Source organism: Protopterus annectens, chromosome 13.part0, assembly GCF_019279795.1.
Source record: "Protopterus annectens isolate FY-2018-M chromosome 13.part0, PAN1.0, whole genome shotgun sequence".
NCBI lineage: Eukaryota > Metazoa > Chordata > Ceratodontiformes > Protopteridae > Protopterus > Protopterus annectens.
This window is the reverse complement of record NC_056747.1, coordinates 1,003,537,932-1,003,561,826: the sequence shown is the minus strand read 5'-3', so window position 1 is coordinate 1,003,561,826 and position 23,895 is coordinate 1,003,537,932. Positions and strand designations below refer to the sequence as shown.

The 23,895-nt window shown below is 36.8% G+C and overlaps 1 protein-coding gene across 1 annotated transcript in view; it reads right to left on the bottom strand.

Moving 5' to 3' along the window:
- Nucleotides 1-4,542: 4,542 nt before the first annotated feature.
- LOC122788010 (keratin, type I cytoskeletal 18-like) overlaps nucleotides 4,543-23,895 on the bottom strand; it is a 191,702-nt gene continuing 172,349 nt past the window's right edge. Inside the window, exons 3-4 of the mRNA XM_044054936.1 lie at nucleotides 7,182-7,264; nucleotides 4,543-4,612 (exon numbers count right to left, since the gene is read on the bottom strand). Of these exons, the coding sequence (XP_043910871.1) occupies nucleotides 4,543-4,612; nucleotides 7,182-7,264 (153 nt within the window). The remainder of the gene's footprint in view (nucleotides 4,613-7,181; nucleotides 7,265-23,895) is intronic.

Genomic DNA, 23,895 nt, shown 5'->3' with positions numbered 1-23,895 from the left:
TTTCTGAGAAAAGAGCCAATGCACAAATACAACAAGGTAATTACAGTACAGAGGTGGCCACAACAAGGTAGTTACAATATTTACAAGAATCACTACAATACTAACATTGGCAATAAAATGATACAACTTGCTACACTAAAATTTAGGAATAAAATGAAACAAAAGACAACAAATAAGTAAATTTAAATGATGCAAAAATCCGCAAGTTGTAACAATAATAAAATATCAGTAAGATAAAGCAAGGTCCAGCTTTAGATGCAGCTATAGATTCAATATCTGATATTAAGTATGGAGCAGAGATGAGAAAGCAGAGAGAATAGGGTAGAAAGAAGTTACATGACGTTAAGGTTAGTAGTTAGTATGCTTAATTAGGAGTATTACTTTGTGTGTGTGTGTGTGTGTGTGTGTGTGTGTGAGAGAGACAGAGAGAGATGACCCTCTAATACCATTTATAATACTTGCTGTATAACTATGCAGTAAGGCACAGGGTGGTGGTGGTGTGCATGGTTCCGATATTACTGAAAACCCAGGGTGTTTATGGGTCACGATGCCAAGCCTGAACTAATAAATGGCTTCGAATTTTAATTTCAAAAGTGAAATAACTCTTACATGTCTGTTCTATATAACTAGATCACATATCTATCTATCTATCTATCTATCTATCTATCTATCTATCTATCTATCTATCTATCTATCTATCTATTTATCTACGTATCATCTGTCATTTTGTGTTTTCTGTTCTGTGTTAATCATTTACATTTGCTAAATGTACCAGTTTGCTGTTCATCCTTTGGAGTATATCTCTTTGTTTTGTGCCTTCTATACAGGCAATAACTAAAATAAGTCCTTTTAACATCAGTGCATTACTTTAGCTAGCAAAGCATATAAATAAATATATACATATTTGCATGCATAAAAACAAAATAAGTATACATACATAAAAATAAAAGTAATAATAAATCATTTAGTAAGCTACCAATTTCTTAGTGCTGCCTTTCTATCACACCTGCTTTTGCAGTTCTGTGAGTCATCGCATCCTTTATTCACATTATGTTTATGATTAAGTAGGCAGATTTGGTGGGTCTATGTTAAATATTCAAACTTCCAAAATGTTGAATACCATATGCTCGAGACTATATGGTCGATATTTGGAAGCTCGAATATTTAATAATAAAAAAAAAAAAAAAGATAAACATACCTAAACAGTGCGAGCAGGTGACCAAGCCCCCCTAAACCCCACACACCCCCCTACTTAAATATACCAACTCTGAGACCACACTTCAGTGCAGAAAAGGGAAATTCTCCAAATTCTACACCATACGGCACTGTTTAAAGTCAATCTGCTAACAATTGAAATGTCGATCATGTGGTCTCGACCATATGACGTTCGACATTTCAAGCATTTATTTAATTGACATAGACCCGATTTGGTCATACTTTTTTGCCAGTGTCATCCAGTAATGTGTACAATACTCTTTTTATCTGTAATAACTGAATTCACACCCCAGAAAGGCTAGTTTCATTAACTCAAAGTAACACATATCAGTTGGTTTAAAACAAGCAGTGTGCGTTTGTTAATTCAGTTGATGCTGGTGCTATATCTCGTAGAAGTGGTGTACATTTTCTAGTTCCTAAGGTGACAGAATATACACTTGTTGCAAGACTTAGTAAAAAATCAGCTACAGAGACAAATGAGGGAAAATATAAACCTTTGTTAATTAAACATATCTCACCAGGTGGTGCTGTTGTTTACTGCAGTCTATTGGCAGTTTAATGCAGAAGATCAAGACTATGAACCAATAACAAGGTTTATCCTGCAAGTGAAGGGTTCACTTCCTTCAGCCTCCCTTTGCCTACTGTGTGACTACGCAAGTTAGTTAACTGAAAAGAGACTTTTGCCTGGTGGGTGTACCCAGGCAAAGAAGGAATGACATAAAAATCCAACATAATAAAATAAATCATGCAAAATATGTTTTGAAACCATAACACCCCATTATAATACAGTGTAGTAATGTGGAGTGATTTAAAATGTATTGAGATAGTTTTCACTATCAAACTTCCACATGACACACTTCATAACTCTCACTGTGCTGAAATAATTAGTAGATTAAAATGCTGTATAGTAGAACCCCCAGGAGTGCAGCATGGAGAGACAGCTGAACTGTTTTTAGGAAGCATGGAGTACCAAAGGATGCATGTATCTTGACATTAGTGGATACAAAAAAAATATATGCTGGATTCCTGTTTTTACCACAAAAACACAATAAAACTTTAAAGCATATTATATAGTTCCTGTGTATGATGTGTTTATAGTAGTCATTTATCTCATGAATTGCCAAACACAGTGGATATCTTTGTATCTTTAAGTGACTGCTACCTGATTCTTTGTGGCTTTTCAGCCAGGACTATTGTTTCCTCCCACATCCCAAAGGGAGCATGAATTTTCAATTTTGAATTTATCACCGGTTCCCAGATCATTATTGTAAAATGATTGTCTCATGACTCAAACATATTACTACGGTTAAATGTGAGGAAAGTGAAGAAATGCATGTGGATCTTTCCCCTTAAATCTGAGGTTCACTGGTTTGGAATTAGTATACAAAGAGATGGAGAACAGGTTGAAGGATGGGTCTCTTCCCCATATAAAATTGTTTTGTTTGTTTTACTCTAAGAGTGTGGTACTTTAAATGTTTGTGTGAATCAGTTTAGAGTTAATAAAATTTTCCTTAGTGTAAAGGCATAGATCCTATTCCAGTAATGTGCTGTTAGTAAATGGGCAATACTCAAAACTAACAATTGGTGTACATAGCATATGTGAGTGAGTGCACATGTATCTTGTGATAGGTTGGCATGTTGTTCAAGGTTAGCTTCTCTGCTTTCTACCCACTGAGTTGTGGACAGTCTCAGGCTTTCCTGTTACTCTGGCCTGGATGAAGTAGATAATAAGAACATAATGAATGAATGAATGAATGAATGTAAAATGTTCTGTTATTTATTTTTCAGCAATTTTTCATTTACTGTTTGCTATACAGCTAGGGTTATAACTGAAAAGAGTTACTCGGTACTTACGTATTATCGCAACCAGATTTTCGCGGTTGCAAATTTAGAATACTTCTGTACAAACGAGGCCACAAACCACTGTAAGGTGGTATTTAGGGTCTGTTTTATTTGTTGTGGACTGGCTTTCCATTACAGGGTCTGTGTGAAGGGGAAGACAAACATTTGAGGAAACCCGCTTCGTGTTTTCAGAGTGCCTTACACACGCACGCTTGAATTAGAATGCCTGCTGTTGTTCTGAAGAACGGATTCTTTTGACAGTGTGGAAGGAAACAGCCTTCAGAGAAGGCAAAGGCAGACCCTGTAATGATGGTTTTGGTCACTTTTTTTTTTGGGGGGGTACTATTTGTAAAGACATCTTCAGGTCAAAATTAAAAAAAAAAAAACGGTTGCTAACAGCCACAAAGTACAGGAAGAAGAGAGCATTGTCCGGCAATAAGATGTTTTGGGAAAGTGCTCTTACTATGTGTAATCATGAAGTGATTTCAGTAACCGGGAAGATGCAATGACATGCTGCCGCCAGGGAAGTGCATGCATAGACAGTTCACTATTTTTCTAATTTTTATTCATAACCCTGCATAAAAGACCCTTCCTTGTCAAAGAAAACACATTGTCTCCCATTTTTAAAATATTACCGGACACATTTCACTATCGGGAAGCAACCTTTACGATCGCAAAAATCTGGTTGCGATAATACGTAAGTACCGAGTACTCTTTTATTTGGCGGTATACCAAATAAATAATCAATGATGAAGACAGTACAACAGTGTGATGTACTTAGTATAACAGCAGAGTCTCATGGGATAAGTGTTGCTAGGCATGTGACTAGTCTCTTCCTCTTTATCACCCTATGTTATGCCTTGTACTTGCATTTTATTACACATCTTGTCTTAACAGATACTATGACTATCCCTTAGACAGTAATAGCTGTATTTTATCTTTATTAGCTTTTGCTGTAATGGATATAGTCATGAATTTTAATTTCATAACAGTTTATATATGATGTCTCTATCATGACAAAAACAGCAGAAAAAAACTAAAGCTGTATTTTGAGTTACAATGTTCTCAGAACTCATGGGTTGCTCATGGAGACATTTCACATCAGATGCAAGTGACATATAACAGCAATAAAACTATTATTTGAGGAGCAGTCATAATGGTGAGCACCTCTCACAGATACACTTTCATGGCATGATAAATCTGCTTTTGTTTACCACAAAACTTTATTGAGTACTGATGCTTCCCAGTAGGAAGAACCAAAATTATCAGCCACAAGAGAGGGATATCAGGGATCAGCAAACACCATCCTGTAGGAATTTTGCTGGAACCTCTAGATTTGCAGGTTAAAAAAAGCCTAAAAGTAAAGTCTTATCACTCAAGTTATTTTTTCACCATGGATCTATTGCTGTGGTAAATGTCTCATACGAATGTACTTTGCACTTTCTGTGTAGCTATACATCCATCTAGACAGTAATATGTATTTCACTAGGCCACTTCTGCCTCAGGAATGGCAAAGTGAAATGAATAACTGACTTTGGCCCCACTTTCTACGTCGCTGCAGCAAATGACATGAAAATGTCAATATTTCCTATTATTAAATATATATATATATATATATATATATATATATATATATATATATATGCAATTCTGAGCATTAAAATCACATCATTGGACTTTAAAATGTATAAAACAGAGTCAGAAAGAGAAATATTTTCTTATTATTCACAACATAAGCTTTTCAAATATTAGACACCATATAGCTACTGATGAATTTGTGCATTCACTTAGGTCAATTATTTAATAATGAAAGTAACCTAAAACAGGTCTGACTTTATAAAATAAAGGCATTAGACCTAGGAGAAAGAAAATTATCTCTGAGAGAAAATGTCATGGCACTATGCCCGCCTAAATGCATAGCCATAGAGAATAAAAAGATTAATGCGCGGTATCAAATTAATTAACGGGTATCAAATTAATTAAATAAACAGTATGCAATCATTAATTAATTAAATAAACAGTATGCAATCATTAAAGAGAGAATTAATTAAAGTAAACAGTATGCGATCATTAAAGAGAGTATTTCACAAACTTTTGAATAATGTTATTGCGTTTTGAAGACAGGAAAAACACTGTCATGACTTTTGTATTTGAAATTTTAATCTACTTTTAAAGTAACTTTCAGTAAAGACTTTGAAGACAGGATAAGCACCTGCATGTGATAATAACTTCTCTCATCTGACATTGATTTAAAAGTAAGCGGTAACTATGGGATTTCCTCCATAACTTTTAAGCTCAATTTCTGAAGCTTGTTGTTGGTTTTGCAATGTTCATCTTATATGAAACATTGAGACATTTAATTAGGTCCTGCAAAACTCATTTGGAGCTACACTTCAAATAATTACAGTCTTAATAAAGCATATTGTTTAAAGTGTTGTAATGGGAGCAAATTTTATATATATATATATATATATATATATATATATCAATCAATATATGTATATTATATATCAAATGACAACAGACCTTTTGAATCAAACTGTGGATCCTTTTATCTGTATGTGGATATTATAACAGGTTAAACAGCATGTTTCATTCAAACAGCTTTGTAAATGAATGCAATATGGCCCAGTGGGAGCTTCATACTAGCTAAACAAATGTGATTGCATATTTCTATACAGGAGTCCCATGAAACCATCAGTGAGCTTCAAGAACTGATTTTTGAAAATTATAGAGGAAATCCTGCAACTACTTCTGACTTTTAAATTACCAAAATGCATGCATATATTTCAAGAGCTGCATTATAGTCAGTGGCTACCCTTATCAGAACATTCCTTTAATTTTTGTCCTTTTCCACATTTTGGTTCATGACGCCTATAAGCTCACCAGCCACTACTGAGCAGCATGTCATGACAGGGTCATGCAGGAGGTTTCAACAGATTTCCAGATGTATTTCTGGAATTATGATGTATATCACGTGACCTAGCAACATACAGTGTGCAAGTACTGTGGGGTGGTGCTCCTTGTGTCATTTAGTAGGGTGTATATTAATAGTTCCACAGGTGAAAGTTTGAGGAGGGAATGACAAGCGTTATGCTTAATTAACTCTTAGTTTGCAATCTATAGATTTACTAAAATCAAGAAGCCATTCTATACTCTTCTCTGTGTCTGCTGGGCCTCACTGGAATTCCAGTGTAGACATTCAGGCTTCTGAGATCAGTACTAAGTTCATGTATTTACTTAATTACCTGGTAAGTGGGCTGGTCTGGAGACCATTCTCAGTTATGACTGGCCACAGGTTTGGGCAAACTAGAAAACTGTTAAGTATGCGTACATGAATTAATACAAGTGAGAGACTTGTTGCATACAGAAGTGTTAAAAACTGAATGACAGAAATGTCAGATCTTTTACATATATTAGTAATAACTTTCCAAACTGTGGTACAAAAACTTATAGAAACTTAGAAATATAATTACTTAATCCTGTATAAATAAATAAATAAATTACATTTTATGTTATCCTACTGAGGCAGTTTAACTTGATATAAGGACACAAAGAAAACAACTCACAGAAAACAGCTGTGTTAAGCTGACTGACAGTTTTATCAAATGTTCTGTATGGGACTGATACAAGTATATGGCAAAGAAATTACTGTGAGAAAGCAGTTATCAGGATGAAGAACAGCACTTAGAAGGCAGCTAATGCAAATTAGATTTGTAATTTTCCCATGAGCCTTGGTATATATTTGTCTGATATCCTGCTGTAGGACACAATGCAACATATGATAGGAGTCCTGGCTGAAATGTAGCAGTGTGCTCTATACAGCTCCATACTAAAGACTGAAGCCTGCAGCAGTAACTTGTACCTGTTCCAGGCAACAGTTCCCATACATCTCATTCTTACCTGTGAATCAATATACCTGCAGAGTGATGCTGAGCCAAGTTAGCTATTTGTAAAAATGAACAAGTAAGCTACGAATCTAAGAACGCATGAAACATTGTACACTTATACACACACGCACACAAGCACATGCACACATGCACACACACACACACACACACACACACACACACACACACACACACACACACACACACACACACATCTGATATAATAAAACAAACCTGTTCTGGTAATTGTAGGCTTCTATTTGAGCACTTTCAATGCTGTAAGCCAGCTGTGCATTCTCTACTGTCTTCTGGCATACCTGTGAATATAATAGAAAACAGAAAAGATTAATTATATTTTAGAATTAACTGGTAAGGCAAAGCATACAAATGAATATGGCTGCTAGAAATGATACTTCATGCAAGCAATACTTTCTAGGATAAAATGTTTTGTACACAAATCCAACTGAGAACTGTAAACTTGAAACAGACATGCAATATATATTACAAAACAATCTGCAGCATGCATGTCTTAGTTTGTTAATTTAATACAGAATCCATTATATGATGTTATATGATGTTATATGATGTATTTACAATCTGTTCTGCATTATTGTTAGTGTAGTTCACTCTCAGTATGTCTTACCTATCTATTTAAAATATTAGGAGGTAAATGAATCTGATCAGTACCACAGTTTCATTCATAAAGCAAATTATAAAAGGGTTTATAAATCACATATAAGAAAAATCTCTTTTTCTCACTCCCTGCAGTAGATCATCAACTGCCACCAGCTCCTCTTATCATTCACCTAGTCTGCTAGACCCACCTTAGCCTTTTCAGGGCTCTCCCTATCCCTTTTTCTGGTGAGGAGCTCAAGGCCGCTGTTTTGTTTCATTGTCATGACATGAGTCATCATCCTTCTGTGGTAGCCTTGTGAGCTGCACTATGGCTGCCCTGGGAAAGTGCATACTTGTTTCCACACACGACCAACTTTCTGACCAAACAGCACACTACTTGCAATGTGAAACTTGCCAGTCTCTTCGTGCTGTAATTTCAGTGATCAAGGCTATCTCCCATCCTCCCAGGATGGTGAGCCAGCAGTGGACACTAAATCCAATCCTCCCCTACTCAGTCCCTGCAGGGAACATGCCACTAGTCGAACATAAGTCATCTGGGTCAAAGTCATGGCTTTATACCTTTGTGCCACAGTGTCAGGGCATATATCAGAATAATCTTGAGAGTAATTTAGTGATCTAAGTCTGTTTCATTGCAAAGGCTGGTACATTGACTTCTAACACCAGGTTGCCTGATAAGAAACAAACTAAATGCATCCATTTTCTGAGAGACAGTATGAGTTAACCAACGGCATGTCCAAAGTGAGGGAAGCAATGCATTTCTGATGGCAGCTGCACTCTGATATGGATTATTGAACAGTTCAGAAAATACATATGCAGACACAGCGTTGTTGTTGTTATTGTTTGTCTTTTGTCTTTTCCCGGTTAGGTGTCGCCACAGCGGAACTCCGGTCCGCTAATGATTGGCAGTTGGTTTTTATGGTGTTGAGTTGCCAGCCCGACTTCCAACCTTCAACAAAGGCATGCCCATTCAACGCATGTCTTTCGAACGCCCACTCGACCACGGGGAGGACATGCAGACTCCACACAGAAGGCACTCCCAACCCAAGCCGAGAATCGAACGGGAGAACCTCTTGCTGTAAGGCAACAACGCTACCACTGCACCACCGCAGACACAGCCATATAGAGAAATATATAATTCTGAAGAAGTTCTGTAATAAGTGGGATGAAATCTCTAAATTTATTCTGGCTCCAGTGTGTGTTTTGTTTTAGTAGTATTTTACATTTTTGAGTTTTACATGCAGAGAAATACGTACACAGATACACAGACAGTAACCAGAGAGTGGTCATGCAACACATTGAATACACCTCACAAGAACTGAAAATATGATTTCAAATCCTGATGCATTTCAAAATAAACTATGTACATATATATATATATATATATATATATATATATATATATATATATATATATATATATATAGATATAGATATATATATATATATATATATATATATATATATATATATATATATATGCTAAGGTGTTTACCTTGCAGACACAGGGTGCAGGGTTGATTCTCACATGGGGTAATTGGCTAGGCTTAAAATGGCCCATGAGGGCAGTTAGCCTAGTATTAACCTATATATGTATATGGTATTTTATATATATATATATATATATATATATATATATATATATATATATATATATAAATAGATACAAAATGAGAAGATATGTCAATGAACAACAACACCACTGATGCATTTACACTGATGTAAAGACTGTGAATGCACTTGTACTAAAAATCTCTAAAAACATGAGAACTGTCACATGCCTCAGAAAATACACACTGTGGATTTGACTAAGGTTATTGCTCTTCAGGCTAATTTTATTTATAAAGCTGGTTTAAAATTAAAGTCTAGTCTTCAGACCAGGTCTTGTATATCTAGTGGAGCTTTCATCTTCTAAAGGAAAAAGGACTATTTCCTGTAATGGTTGTTCTGCCTGTCGGTTTGTCAGCAACTGCTCAAATGGGTTTATTATGAGCTGTCAGACATCTTTCTGCTCTTGTGGGGTTTTATATATTGTCACATGCTGTCAGTGTTTCTACACAGGAAAAACTACAAGTAAATTTGCATCTTGAATATATACGCATCATCTAGCGATCAAGAATAAAAACAAAAATAACCTTTATAGAAGCACAGCATGGTTTTTAATAATTTCAAAAAAATCATGTTCCATGTATTGGACCAGGTTATAATGGATAAGAGTAGAAGTGATTTCAGTAGATTTCTGGAAAAGAATGAATTTCAGTGGCAGTTGAGAATTCAGGCTGATATGTTTTTGGGTTTCAATGAAAGTATTAGTATTAGAAATGTGTTAAAATTAAAACTGTTAACCTAGCCAATCGTTACATTTATCCCCTTTCTTCTAGTCTTAGATTTGTTAAGTTTTGAGGGTATAATAATTTAGTTCATATATATATTTTTCGCATCACTTAACTTTGTGAAGTACATATTCTTTTAATGGTTGTTTTTTAGTAGTGGGTTTTTATCATGCGGTTCAAGCGTGAAACACTATTTAAACTGAAGTTCTTGTCTGTGCAATACAGCTGATGAAGTCTGTATTATTTTAGATGAAAATGATCATTACAAATTTTTTGTTACTTTTTTTGGTGTTTTCTTGTTTTTGTGTTCACTGAATGTGCCACTGCTATGGTGATACATACACAAATCGGGGTAGAATGCAATGCCTTTGTTGGCACCTGTGGTGGGATTGATGACAATGAAAAACAAAAACTTGAGTCAAAATAAGATGACACAGCGGCACTGTCTGTCTATATCTTCTATGGACATCCACCCACAGTAGGGGATGAAGATGTTGCTTTACTAACAAATGAACCTGATACCATAGAGCAGAAATATAGCTAGGGCGGGGTGAAGGGGGCAGCTGCTTCATACACAAGGTGTTAGAGAGTGAAATCAGTAATTGCTGAAATGGAGCTTTATTGCAATTCTGGTATTTAGAAAAGAATGCTGATACTGCAATTGTAATCAGGACTGAAACACTTTCTGAGTTATGGGTGGTATTGTAACTGTAGCAAAGCACTTGTTACTTTTGTTGCAAAGGGCTCAAGCAGAAGACATCACAGCAGATCAGGGAATGGCATTAGGCCCTAGATTAGCTCATGATGGCTCCATATAGGAGGGGTCCCCAATGCTTGAGAGCAACAACAGTACTCCCAGTTTGGATACAGCAGAAGATGAGTGGACTGCATATACTGCTGGGTAAACATCACTTACCACAAGTAACCCCTGACATGCAGCTGGAACATGAGATCAAACAATTTGCTGGGCTATCATTCAGGTACAGTCTGCTGCTACTTAGTCCATCACTGATTACTGTGTGGCATTCAAGGATGTCACACAAAACTGCCAGCTGTTCTTTGAGGACATAGAGTCCAGGCACACTGTAATGACTAGTGCATGTTAACACAGACCACTTTCATGCTCATGTCCCTAGAAGATTGCCAGTGCTACTATCAGTGCCCAGACTGGAAGAGTTGCCTTAGTTTGGGGAAGTGTCCATACCTGGGGTGGCTATGTAGTAGGACCATTACAAAGTACACGTCATTCAACCATGTCAGGTAGTGCATGACACTCTGTCACCCCCTCATTGTGGGGGGGGGCATTTGGCCCCAGGGTTAGGACAACTCTCCAGCAGACTCATCAAGGTCACACACTCACTGTCAACATCAACCCTGCCATGGGAGGCCCAAGTCCTACTGCAACTGGCAAGCAGTGGTCCCATGTCATTGTCATGTAGTGGTACAACACCCACAGCATAGGAGAAATTAAATCCTGGCAAAGGGTACTATCACCTCAAGTACCCCCATCCTCACCTCCTGTGACAATAGTCATTGTGTCTCACCCTCTGCACATGATGTTGACTTTGGCCCATTTCACCTGTCCTCCTGTGTTTTGTATGTGGAGATGTTAGATGCACAGTGTGGCCTCATGATGCACTGACCAACACAATGTGATATAAACAGTGCATGCAATATGTTTGTTCTGTCTTACACTGCTTTATCAGACTCTGCTCATTAGGGCCTGTAGTTCAGGACTAGACAGTGCTGCATTGCCATGTATTGTGCTTACCACTTTCTGGGAGTGGTGAGGCTGCTACTTATTGTTTTTCTGCCTGATGATGTTACTGCACCTTCCATGCAAACATATGTATGCAAGTTTCAGCTGTTTTCATATCATGGGGATGACTTTCTTGCTCCTTCGTGATGATACTATGTGCATGTCATATGCTATAAACTTTTTGCAGACCATGGTAGAGTCATACTGTAGTGGCCCCCAAGACTTATCGAGGCACCAACAGTTGTAATGCAGTGTGCTGGAGTTCTGCTGTTCCTTGTGGGTTGCATATCAGTGTCATTAGCCAGGGCTCTAGCAGGTATCCAGTATCACCTAAAAAACAGTTATAACATATGAAGGGGGGGACAAATGTATCTCTACATTTTACTTAGATACCTCACCAAATTGCCCTGTTGAATGTCACCTTACAGGAAAAGGAAAAGCAGCTGAGATGAATACCATACATGTGAACCATGCAAACTGCCCATGTGTTATGCCAAGACATTGGTCATAATCACATGTGCAGTACAGTCTACCTAAAAGTACACAGATTAGTATCCTTTCCTATTCATAAATCTTTGTGACTGCGTGTCACATGTTGCCTTAATTGCAACTTATGTAATTAATGGCTGCCAGTACCTTATGGAGGTAAGTGATGTCAAAGAAGCCACTCATAATGGTGTTTCTCTCCTTTGGTGTACTATGTAACCAGATATACTCATTCAAATGCAAAGCTATCTTTAGAGACCTGTTCAATACTCTAGAGGGAAAAGCCTGAAAAATACCCAGAGTGTTACATATGGTCTCTGAATGGTATCTGCAGCTAGGATAGAAAGCCTTATGCATACTGTACATCTCCACAGGAAAAGGAAGGCCAAACATTGCTGTAGATTTTGTATTTCAGTGATAGATATCACTCAAGCTAGCTCTGTACAATGTCCTGATCAACACAGATCTAATCAATAATTTCCTATTCAGTAAAGTTATGAAAGGTTCACTGCTGAGGTCTCAGGAAGTTCTTTTTTTTGTTTCTGGGTTTTATTAAACCTGCTTTGCTGGTTTTGCCATATTTATAGAAGCTGTGGAATGTTAATGTTCTTCTGGCAATGTTTAAATTGGCTTTTGTAACCTCCCTCAAGCATACTAGTAGTATGATTACTACTTTATATACAACATGCAATTTCATGGTGGAACTTTTCACCCAGGGGCACTATTAAAAATAAAATAAAGAGGTGTTTCAAACTGATACTAAAGGTTGCTTACATGATAGCTGCTGTGATACAGAGCATATTTTATATCTGCAACTCCAACATTTTCAATGTGATTTGCCTTTTTATAGTCTGCTGTGAAATCTTCCCCTTAGACTATGAATTGTGACTATGTTCAGTTTGTATAAATTTGCATGCCATTGTAGCCTCGTTGGTAGTACCCACTCTGAACGTAACATTGTAACCTGTTGGGTATTACAAGGACCAGTGCTGGGCCTTCCCTTCTTTTTGGGACATTCAAGATAATATCCCAAGTTAGGAAGGTATCCACACATCTACTGGTACTAATCTGTGATCCAAGGTCTGGAATATGCATATGACTGATGTACTAAAATGATCTCAGGCAAAATATAATAAAGTGCAGTACAGTGGGATTCACCACACACACAAAAAAAAAAATAAAATAAAACTGCACCCACCACAGGTATTATAAATGGTACTCCTTTTCAGACAGATACCTGGGTACTTATGTGGATAACCCTTTCATTCAGTCATTTGTTTCAATCATAGTCAGTAAGTACTTCTATTTGGTGCAGTTAAATTTTAATGGAATTTCTTCAAGGTCGAAACAAGTTATATTACTTTAATACTCTTCCCATATTAGACTTACCATTGATTGCAATGCCCCCTTTAATGTTGTGACTTTCGGCTTTTCCCGGTTAGGGGTCGCCACAGCGGAACTTCGGTCTGCAAATGATTGGTAGTTGATTTTTACGTGCCGAGTTACCAGCCCTGACGCACAACCTTCAACGAAGGTATGCCCATTCGTGCATGTCTTCACGCAAAAGATGCTCTAGCTGAGAATCGAACGGGACAGTGTCTTACTGTGAGGCGACAATGCTACCGCAGCACCATGTTGTACAAATCCAAAGATATCACTCATCTGGAAATCCTTCAACTATCCTGAGAGATTAGCTTAACTCTACTTATATTCAGTAAACTGCCAAATGCTCAGAAGTTACCTGTGTCTTGCTTTTGGAACCATGAAACACCCAAGACTATGTGACCTCCTTTTTCTGGGCAAAGCCAGTGGCTCTACAAACAGCTATACCAGGAACCTAAATCTATACAAACAATACTGAATGGAAGAATAGGCTTCTAACTCAACACCTTCCCAGCCTATGAAACAAACTACCATTCCTGGTCAAGCAAAGTACCACTTTCTCTACCTTTTAGACTAATCCTGATGATTGAATGGGTCAACACAAATTTATGCCAGGGTTATCTTGCACAGCCTTGCTCAGTTTGTGAGTGCTTAAAAAGGGTATTAAGAACTTTTAAATGTGCCTACTTAAAGGTGCATATAGCCAGGCATATTACAGTTCCTGTGATTGGTTGACTAGTACTTTGCCTGTGTTCCTCTATTCCCTATCCAGTTTCATTTACATGCCATTTACATATATTCTCTGAGGGATACTTCTGCCTTCAGTCGAGTAGGGCGACATAACATTATAAATTGTTAATAATCTGCACACTGTCATTTCCCATGCAACTGCATGCTGTGATATATGCAACATGTTTACGATCCTAGTCTGGAAGAGTAAAGTCCTAGGAAAAAGTATTACGACAGATGAGAACAAAGATAGAATGTTCACACATTAAAAGGCATAAAGAATAGATTAAGGAACTACATGTCATCTCTGCATAAAGATATATTTACTGCTCCTATAGTACAGCAGCAAGCTCTGGTCAACAGCATAAAGAGAAAAAGAAAAGAAAGGAAAGTCTGAGACTTGATCCTTGAACTTACTGGACTAGTGTCAGGGGGTATTTCATATGCACATGATTTAATGTTTCTGCTGAAATTGCAGATGAGGAAACAGACAGTAATGATTCTTACAAAAATGCAAACGACTGAATGAATTTAAAAGAGCAAAATTTATACCAGGGACAGCCTTAGAAGCTGCAGGGCCTAATTTGGGGATGACAAGCCACACTTCCAGCCACACCCCTCTCCCCATATGCCACACCCCTCTTGTGTCCATGCCCCATCCCTCCCTCACAGCCTATTGGACGATCGCATTCAGCCACTTGTATGACTGTGAATACTTCAGATGTCTGCTTGAAACCAAGTAAATGAACACAGACATAAATAATGTCCCAGAAATGTATCTCAGCTCACTGTTGTCAAAACCATCCAGTGCAATCAATTGCAACCCCCTTTGCATTAGCTAGCATTTTTGTGAATTATATGAGTTCTGAAACGTACATGCCTGTCATTACTTATTGATTTTTTTGCAATTTAAAACAATTTGCCTGAAAATCATAATTCTTACAAGGAAGTAGACCAAAGATGTGAGGCTAAATCAGGGACAGTTGAAAGCTGTGCCCTACAAACACTGACACACATGTGCATGCATGCCCACACACACACATTCACACACACGCACACACATGCACACACACACACACACACACACAGACACGCACACACAGATACACACACACACACACACACACACACACACACACACACACACACACACACACACACACACACACACACACACACACACACACACACACACACACACACACACACACACACACGCACTCAAACTCATTCACCGACACAGACACTCGCCATACAGCAACAATTCCCAGAACTACACACACACACACACACACACACACACACACACACACACACACACACACACACACACACACACAAACACACACACACACACACAAACACACACTCACATACTAACACAAATATGACCACCAATTGCAGCTACTTGTATAACTGTGATTACTTCAAATATCTGCTTGAGATCAAATAAATATCTAAATATTGGCCCAAAAATAAATCTCTGCTTGCTGCTATCAAAACTGTGTATAGTAACTGTTGCTCCTCCTCCTACCATACCTCTGAATCTCTTAGCACAAAAATACTGTGCAAAGCCCAACACAATGGTAGGGCAAAGGCCCAAATTCAGAAAAAAGCTTTGAATATTGCTCATTTAATCTTACAAAACTGCTAGAATGGGATTTCCAAGATGGCTGATCAACAGACTAATTTGAGATCTCCCAGTGTGAAAACAGCCAACAAAAGCTATTACTTTTGGATAAAATTCAGTTACTGGCTAGTCACTATATGCCTGGATGGCAGAAAAGATGAAATCTGGAGAAAGTAAGAGGAAAGTAAGTATAAAGGGAGAAAAAAAAAACTTTGGTGTGGAAGTGCCTTGCAGCTGTTCAGTAAAAAGCAATTCAGATTTCAGCTTTGGTACAGGAGATGGCTTGCAATAATTTAGAGAAAAATCAAACACATTCAGAAGTGTTTAAAATATGTGAGACACTGGAGAAATATGTAAAGTCAAATGACAACAGGCTGTGAATAATAGAAGTGGTAAGTAATTATCCAGATGAGCTCACAGAACTGAAGAAATCCAAGGGTGAAATGAAGGAAAGACTGGATGAATATGAGGCTTCTCGAGAACTGCTTAAAAAAAAGGTAGAGTTAGAAGACATAGCACGCAATGAAAATCTGATACTTTCTGCTGTACCAGAACTTCTGGGACAAACATATTGCATTAGTTTTCTAAAAAGTACAAATAAGCAACCAAACTGATATTCTTTAGCAGGATTTATTAACTGAAAGGACACACCACATGTATAATCCAAACATAGTTATGAGAAAGCAGCCAAGACCTATATTGGTAAAGATGCAGTCATGCCAGCAGAAAAAGCTGCTCCTGACAAAATGGTGGCAGAAGTGAAAATGTTAAAAAACTGGAGGCACTAGGGTGTTTGTAGAAAATGATTATTCACTGAGCATCGGGCAGAAAAGAAACAAGTTTATTCCTGCAATGAGGGGATGCTGAGATGCAATGTGAGGTTTGGGTTACTTTATCCAGCTGTTTTTAGAATATTTTCCCCGGAGGATCAAATCCATTTTGGGATGCAGAGCAGGCTAAGGAGAAAATAAAAAGTTTACCAGAAAAAAGGAAGTCAACATGCTGAAAGGGACATTGCTTCTTCTGAGAATAGCAAAGCTCATAGAGAGAAGTTGTCAGTGAAACATTTGTCATTATTCCAAAGAAAAAAAAATGACCAAGTGACAGAGCAAAGCCCAGGAGATGAATAGAAAAATCAGAAGTGTCTTGAACTTTAACCAGAGATGAGTGCTGGGTGGATGAGTTGATGGGCAAAAAGTCTAACAGTACTACAAAAGTAGGAAATAAATGGAAAAATGGTGTCATTTCCATAACATGCAGATTGGACATGAGACCTATGCTTCTGCAATCAGTGGCTAAAAGGACTGTAAGCCTGATGGCTGTGGTAAATTGGTGGGGGACTCTAAAACATAATTCCCACTTTGTTTTTAATGCTTAGATGTACATTGAAGGGACTCAAACTATAACAATAAGAAATGCAACTACAGGTTTTGTTCTTAGTAAAACATATGTAATAAATATCTTGAAGTACACTGCAGATTATATTGTAAAGTAGTTCTGTTAGTATACAGGGGTATTGTAAATGTAAGATGGGGGTCTTATCAGTGATTGCTTTTTATGTTACTGATTTTAAATTAAGAAAGTACTTTTTATTGTAATGTATCCATGGTTTATACTGTAACAATGCAAAGGCTGGATATAAACAATATAATGTTGTAATTTTGGGGTTCTGGGCAATTAAGTAAACATGTAGTGTTCATATTATATGCATATTAAAATTTAATCATCCCTGTGTTTTATACAGGTGGAAGTATATATTAATGTTCTGAATTTATGCTGCTGACAAGGGAATATTTTATTAAGAAATCAAGCTAGAAAATAGAAAACATGCAAAATGGTAGTCTTCTGGTATTTAGAAATAACTTTTACTTGAATCAGTAAAGCTGTTAGCTGTTCTTTTTTGCCATCAACAACTGCCAGCAGCTGGAGTCAATGAGTCTACAGGTGCAGGCAGTTAACTGGGAAATGAATGACAAATGTGCTCTGGGACAGTCATATAAGTATCATGATTACTATTTAAAGGAGAACTGGCAAACAGTTCAGAGAAAATAAATGAAAGTTTGATACTGAGAGAAGTAAATTACTTTGCAGATAGTTGCATCCCTGGTGGTTTTACTACTTGTGTATTAAATATAGCTGTGCATGAATTAGTTTATTCATCTAAGGGTAACCAGTACACTCATTCTTCAGGTTAAAAATCAAATAACTGAGAGCATGCAAGCTGCTTTAAATAGAACGCACAATTTAGTTTATTCACTTAAGAATAGTCAGTGCATTCTTAAGGCTAAACTAAAATAGCTGAGAGCATGCAAACTGCTTTAAATAGAATGCACAATTTAGTTTATTCACTTAAGAATAGTCAGTGCATTCTTAAGGCTAAACTAAAATAGCTGAGAGCATGCAAGCTGCTTTAAATAGAACGCACAATTTAGTTTATTCACTTAAGAATAGTCAGTGCATTCTTAAGGCTAAACTAAAATAGCTGAGAGCATGCAAGCTGCTTTTCACATCATGTAGGGAACTAGAGACAGCACAATTGGAGCACTTTCAGCAAAGCTTGTGGACATTGCTGTCTATTTGGGACAACTGCCCCTATACGGAGGGATAACTTCTTTTTTTTTAGAATGTCTATATAGCTTTATTTGTATGCTGAGAGTTAAAAGGGATTGGATGTTTCAAAATATATTTTTGTTCTTGTTTTCTGAGTGTATGTTACTGAAACATAAAGTCTGGGAAAATTCAAGATGGGTTCATATGGGTTCAGACAGAGATGAGAAGCAGCAACCATTTACGAGATTAGCCTGCCAGGCATTAATCTGTGCATGAAAGTTTCAAGAGGAAAACATATATTCAAAAGAACTGTCATGCAGACTATGTGAAAATGATAGCTTCTTACCAGAATGACTGTCTTATCAATTTTATCATAGAATGTCAGTGTCATTGCAGGTATAAACAAAAAGCAAAGAGTAATAAATACAGAAACTGAAGTAGTGAAAACAGCTAAATGTCTGGGCATCACTACAGATGATAAACTATCATTCAAACAACACATTCTTAACACAATCAAAGCTGGGTAAACTATATAGACGTAAAATGTATATGGATAAACCCACAAGAATAAAATTGGCACATTCCCTCCTACTTCCCCTCACTCCTCTATGGTTCCCCCATCTTTACCAACCTTCATGCATCCTTAAACAATAAACAACAATCATGCTATTATAAAATTGCCAAATTTGCTTCTGGACTGCAAAACTGCACTCAACACTGTCACACCATTAAAGAATTAAAATGGTTGGAATTCCAACATTATCTCCAATACACTCAACTAACTCTTGTTCATAAATTAATATAGTTCATAAATTAATATACAATCCAAATAACTATCCATCACTACACTGTATTGTACAATCCTACATCCCAACCAGAAATCTTTGTTTTACTAATAAACAGCTTCTTAACGTATACCAACCCACTAAGAGTGCTGGACAAAGCTTATAGTCTTACTCCATAGCAAAGGTATGGAATGCCCTACCCCCCGTAACACAAACCGAGTCTACAAAAACCTTCAAAGTCACCCTAAGAAATTACTTTCTTAATAATCACATCTGTCCTTTTGATCAGAACTTCATACCACCATAAATCAGCACCCATGAGTTTATTGACTAGAATACCCCTTTTTTAGAGCAACTGAAATACTAGTAAACCAACTGTACTTCTGTGACTTTCCTTTAATCAAAGTATACTAATCAATATTTAATCCTTAAGACACTTCCACAACGCAAAAGTATAATCTTCTTCATATTGTATAGAATATACTGTGTGTCATGATTGTTTATACTGAATGTCGTCAACAAGTTTTCCATTTATATACTGTGCAAGTTCTACTATTTTCACTGCATAATGACATTGTACTCGGCATATTTCTAACACTAAGAAATGCTATTTATATATGTATGGTTTCTTATTACTGTAAATCTTATCCTGTTGTATAATAATTTTTGTTTAGTTGTTTGCTGTAGTAATTTTTAATTTGTTACTGGAGATTTTCTCCATGCGCCTCCACTGAAAATGCATTATTCTGACCCAGTGGACTTTCTCAGTCAACAAATGTCAATCAATCAATCAACCACTAAATAAATAAATTAATTAAGAAGTGCAGGGTGCAAATAGCAGCGTTACAGCAGACACATTTTGATAGAAATGAGCATGTGAACTTGGCAAAGAAAGGACTTTAGAATGGATATTCAGCAGTGTTTCATGGACTCATGAAAAGGGGATAATAATGCTGATACTGAGTGGGTCTTTAACAGTGACAGAAGAGGAGAGAAAAGGCAGTAATTGTCATTTGTGTTAATTAGGAGTCATAGGCAGAGAAAGAGGATTACACTAGCTTGCATTTATCTTCAACCTAAAACTATTATTACAGAGAGTAACAGAAATATCTTTTAATGGGAATATTGTTGCTTGGTGGGAACCGGAACCTGGTTTGCAATAGTGATGAGGTATCAAGGGACCTATATGAAAAAATGTAACAGGAGGGTACAGTTGTTTAGATATAGATGAGAATGTCTGGAGTAGAAGATGTGCATTTGATAGCAGGAGCTCATACAGAATATGCATATTGTTCCCCAAGTATTAATATTTGAATTTAAATGTACACAGTTAAGGTTCATAAACAAAATGCAAGCAGAGGGATATGTGGAAAGGCATGAACATGGAACAGGAGCATGGGAATTTAGTTGAAAGCTTTTAAACATATTTAATAACTATTTCAGATTTTGCACCTATAAAGAAAGATGCTGGGCAATGAAGTAAAAATGAGACACTTGTGCTTTCCTTCTCATTTGCTATAAAGGAAGGAATTTATGGAATAGATAGCAGAAATTATTTGAGAGTCACTGGGGAAGATAGACATTTCTTCAGAAGGAGAAGCTAAGCAGTGGGATAAAAAGAAAATTGAGTTTAAAATGTGATATAAGTAAGAGAAAGATATGTGAAAGAAGTAATATGAATTATTTAGAAGAGTTGTCAAAGGCTAAAGGACTGCTGAAGAAGGGGAGTTTCACAGAACAGGAAGAGGGACAATTGTTGATTGCTGAAGGAAAAATAGGTGAGTATTTGGATAATAATCATGAGTTCAGAACGTGTTACACAAGTATTTTTTGATAACTCCAGAGCATAAACACTCTTAGCACAATCACTTTGGCAGCAGAAAGTTGAAAATGGTGTTGCCAAACTTAGGAAACCTATGACAAGAAAACTAACCATAAATCATATAGGGGAACTACAGATATTTCAGAAATGATGTGCAAATTTGTGTAAAGCAGAGAAATTGAACCCAAGGAAAGGCAGAAACAGAAGTATTTATGGATAGATTAACTACACCAAGACTGGAAGAAGATAAGGCTCAAAAATGAAAAGCTAAGATAATAAGGCATAAGATAAAAATGGTGATGTGTAATCAGTCAACACAGAAGTCTCAAGAACAGATGGCATTCTAGTGAAAGCATAACATTTGGGTGGAGATAAAGTGATAAAGATCTGACTGGTTTTATTTAACAATACTTAAAATGAGGAACAGTATCAGCATCTTGGAAGGAAGATGTGATAGCTGCATTACCCAATGAGGGTAAATATCCTTCAAACCCAGCTTCATACAGAACAGTTTCAGTTTTAAGTAATGAGAATAAAGTGTTTATACTATACTAGCTAGGAAAATGGCAGAGGTTTTGCCATAATTGATAGAGTGTGGTTTTGTGGAGTGGAGGCAAACATATGACAACATTAATAGAGCAATGATGATCCAGAAGTTAGCAGAGTAAAAGAAAACCCAACCATTTTTGCTGGATTTTGATGCAGAGAGAGAGCATTCAATAGAGTCCTATGGGATTTTATAAGCATGACAATGGTAGCTTTTGCATTTTCTCACAGAGTAATAGCAGTAATTAGGAGGATATATGGTGGGTCAGAAGCTAGAATTAAGGAGAGAGGATTTCTGTCTGGCAAAATGTGTCTGAATTGAAGAAATAGGCAAGGGTGTGCTATTTTCCTTTTGTTATTTGCTTTATATTTAGAGCCATAAGCAAAAATAATAATAATAATAATAATAATAATAATAATAATAATAATGGAACTATACAAGTGGCATGATAATCAAGAAAAGTTAGCTTTATTCATATGAATTATTTTGTATTTAATAAATTTAGAAAGGAACATTTCAGTGTTGTGGAACATTTTGAGTCAGTTTCATTTTTTTCAGGATATATAATAAATGAAGATAAAACAAAGGCTATACTATGCACCCACACATGAACTGGTTTGGCAATACCCATATCTATGGAGACAAGATAGGATGAAGTATTCAGGTGTATGGATTAAAAAAAAATCTCTTATGGCAGCTAAGGGTACATGGGGAGAAACAAAACAAAAAATAATACAAAAACTGAAAAGTTGGAAGCTTTTGATTATAAATACAGGTGGTAACATGGTAACCATTTCAAAAGTCAGGACCTGCTACAGCAAGTTCAGAAACACAGCGACTGAATGGCTGAAAAACAGACTTACATATACCAAGTCCAAAATGGTCATTTCCTGGAATATTCCCTTTTTTCCAATGTATGTCAGTTTTGGAATTGCTATATATAAGATCAGGGGTGTGGGGACTTGACCACACATGGGTAGGAGAGGTGTTGGGGGGGGGGGGCTTGCTCCTTACAAAAAAGAAGTTTAAAGGAGAAAAGCAATCTATGAGATTTGTTTTTTCCTGTGTGTTTAGTCCTTTTTTTTGTCATGTTGGCACTCTGCATTTTGAGTGCTGACATTCCAGTAGGGAGCCTAATAACATACAAAACATGAAAATGTTTGTAGGTGCTTTAGTTTTGTATAAAATTCAGGCATATTTTTATAAACTAGAGGAGAAGTTGCAGATCACAATTAGCACAGAGGTGTAGAGATTTATTTGAGAGGGGAATAGGTCAAGAGTTAAATGTGAGAGGTTATTTCATCCCACAGAACAAGGTGGTTTAATATTGCCTTATTTGAAGGGATACTTTAGAAGTAAGCAGTTAAGGTTCAGACTCCTAACACAAGCAAGCAGAAAGTTACAGATGAAAGTGGAAAGGCATGCCAATGAAATGGGTGGGGTGAAGAAATAAGGAGGCAGTAGGATTTTGGATACAGTCCTTAAGGAGAATAGCAACAATACAGAATATTACATTTGTCTCTGCAGTTGGCTTAGACAGTTAGGGCTGTGAGCTGTAGTTCACATGGTACAGAGTTCAATTCTTGCAGGCTTCATTTGCCAACTGTGTGACCTTGAGCAAGTTACTTAAATAGGCATTGTTCCCAGTTACCCATGAAAAGGGACTGTTTGTCCAGTGGGCCTATCTGGTTAACAAATAGGTATCATTATTTATAAAATAGCAGCATGTATTATAAGAACTAAGCCAACAATGGAAAGGAGAATGAGATTTTAACAATGGAGATCACCACATGTATGGCTATTAAAAATAGGCAGAAGGTACTGGGATTTATTGGCAAAAACTACCAAAGGGACCAAGATATTGAGAGCAAAATACTATGGAGTTAAAGGTAATAGAGTGGTGGGAGGCCAAGTGGAAATTTGGACTGAAGGTTAGAGGCTGCCTTCCCCATCTGGGATAGCTAAGAGAGTGTAGGCAAAGACAAAAGGCTACGGAAATGCTAAGTGAAAGACCAGCTCTTGTTGAATTTTTAGTTGAGTCTAGAACAGAAGCTGCTATTAAAAAGGGAAAAGTAATAGACCAAATAAAATATTGTATGATAACTACAAAAATCAATTAGTAGAGGTTAGAAATGATTGGCTAGACAGACTGTAAAGTCAGTTTACAAAGGGACAATGGAAGAACATCTGTGTATCTCTTATGCATGCAACAAATTCCAGAAGGCAGATAACAACAACTTCTTCAAGCAGCTAAACGGATTTCAAAGAGCAAAAAATGTAATGTCTGCACA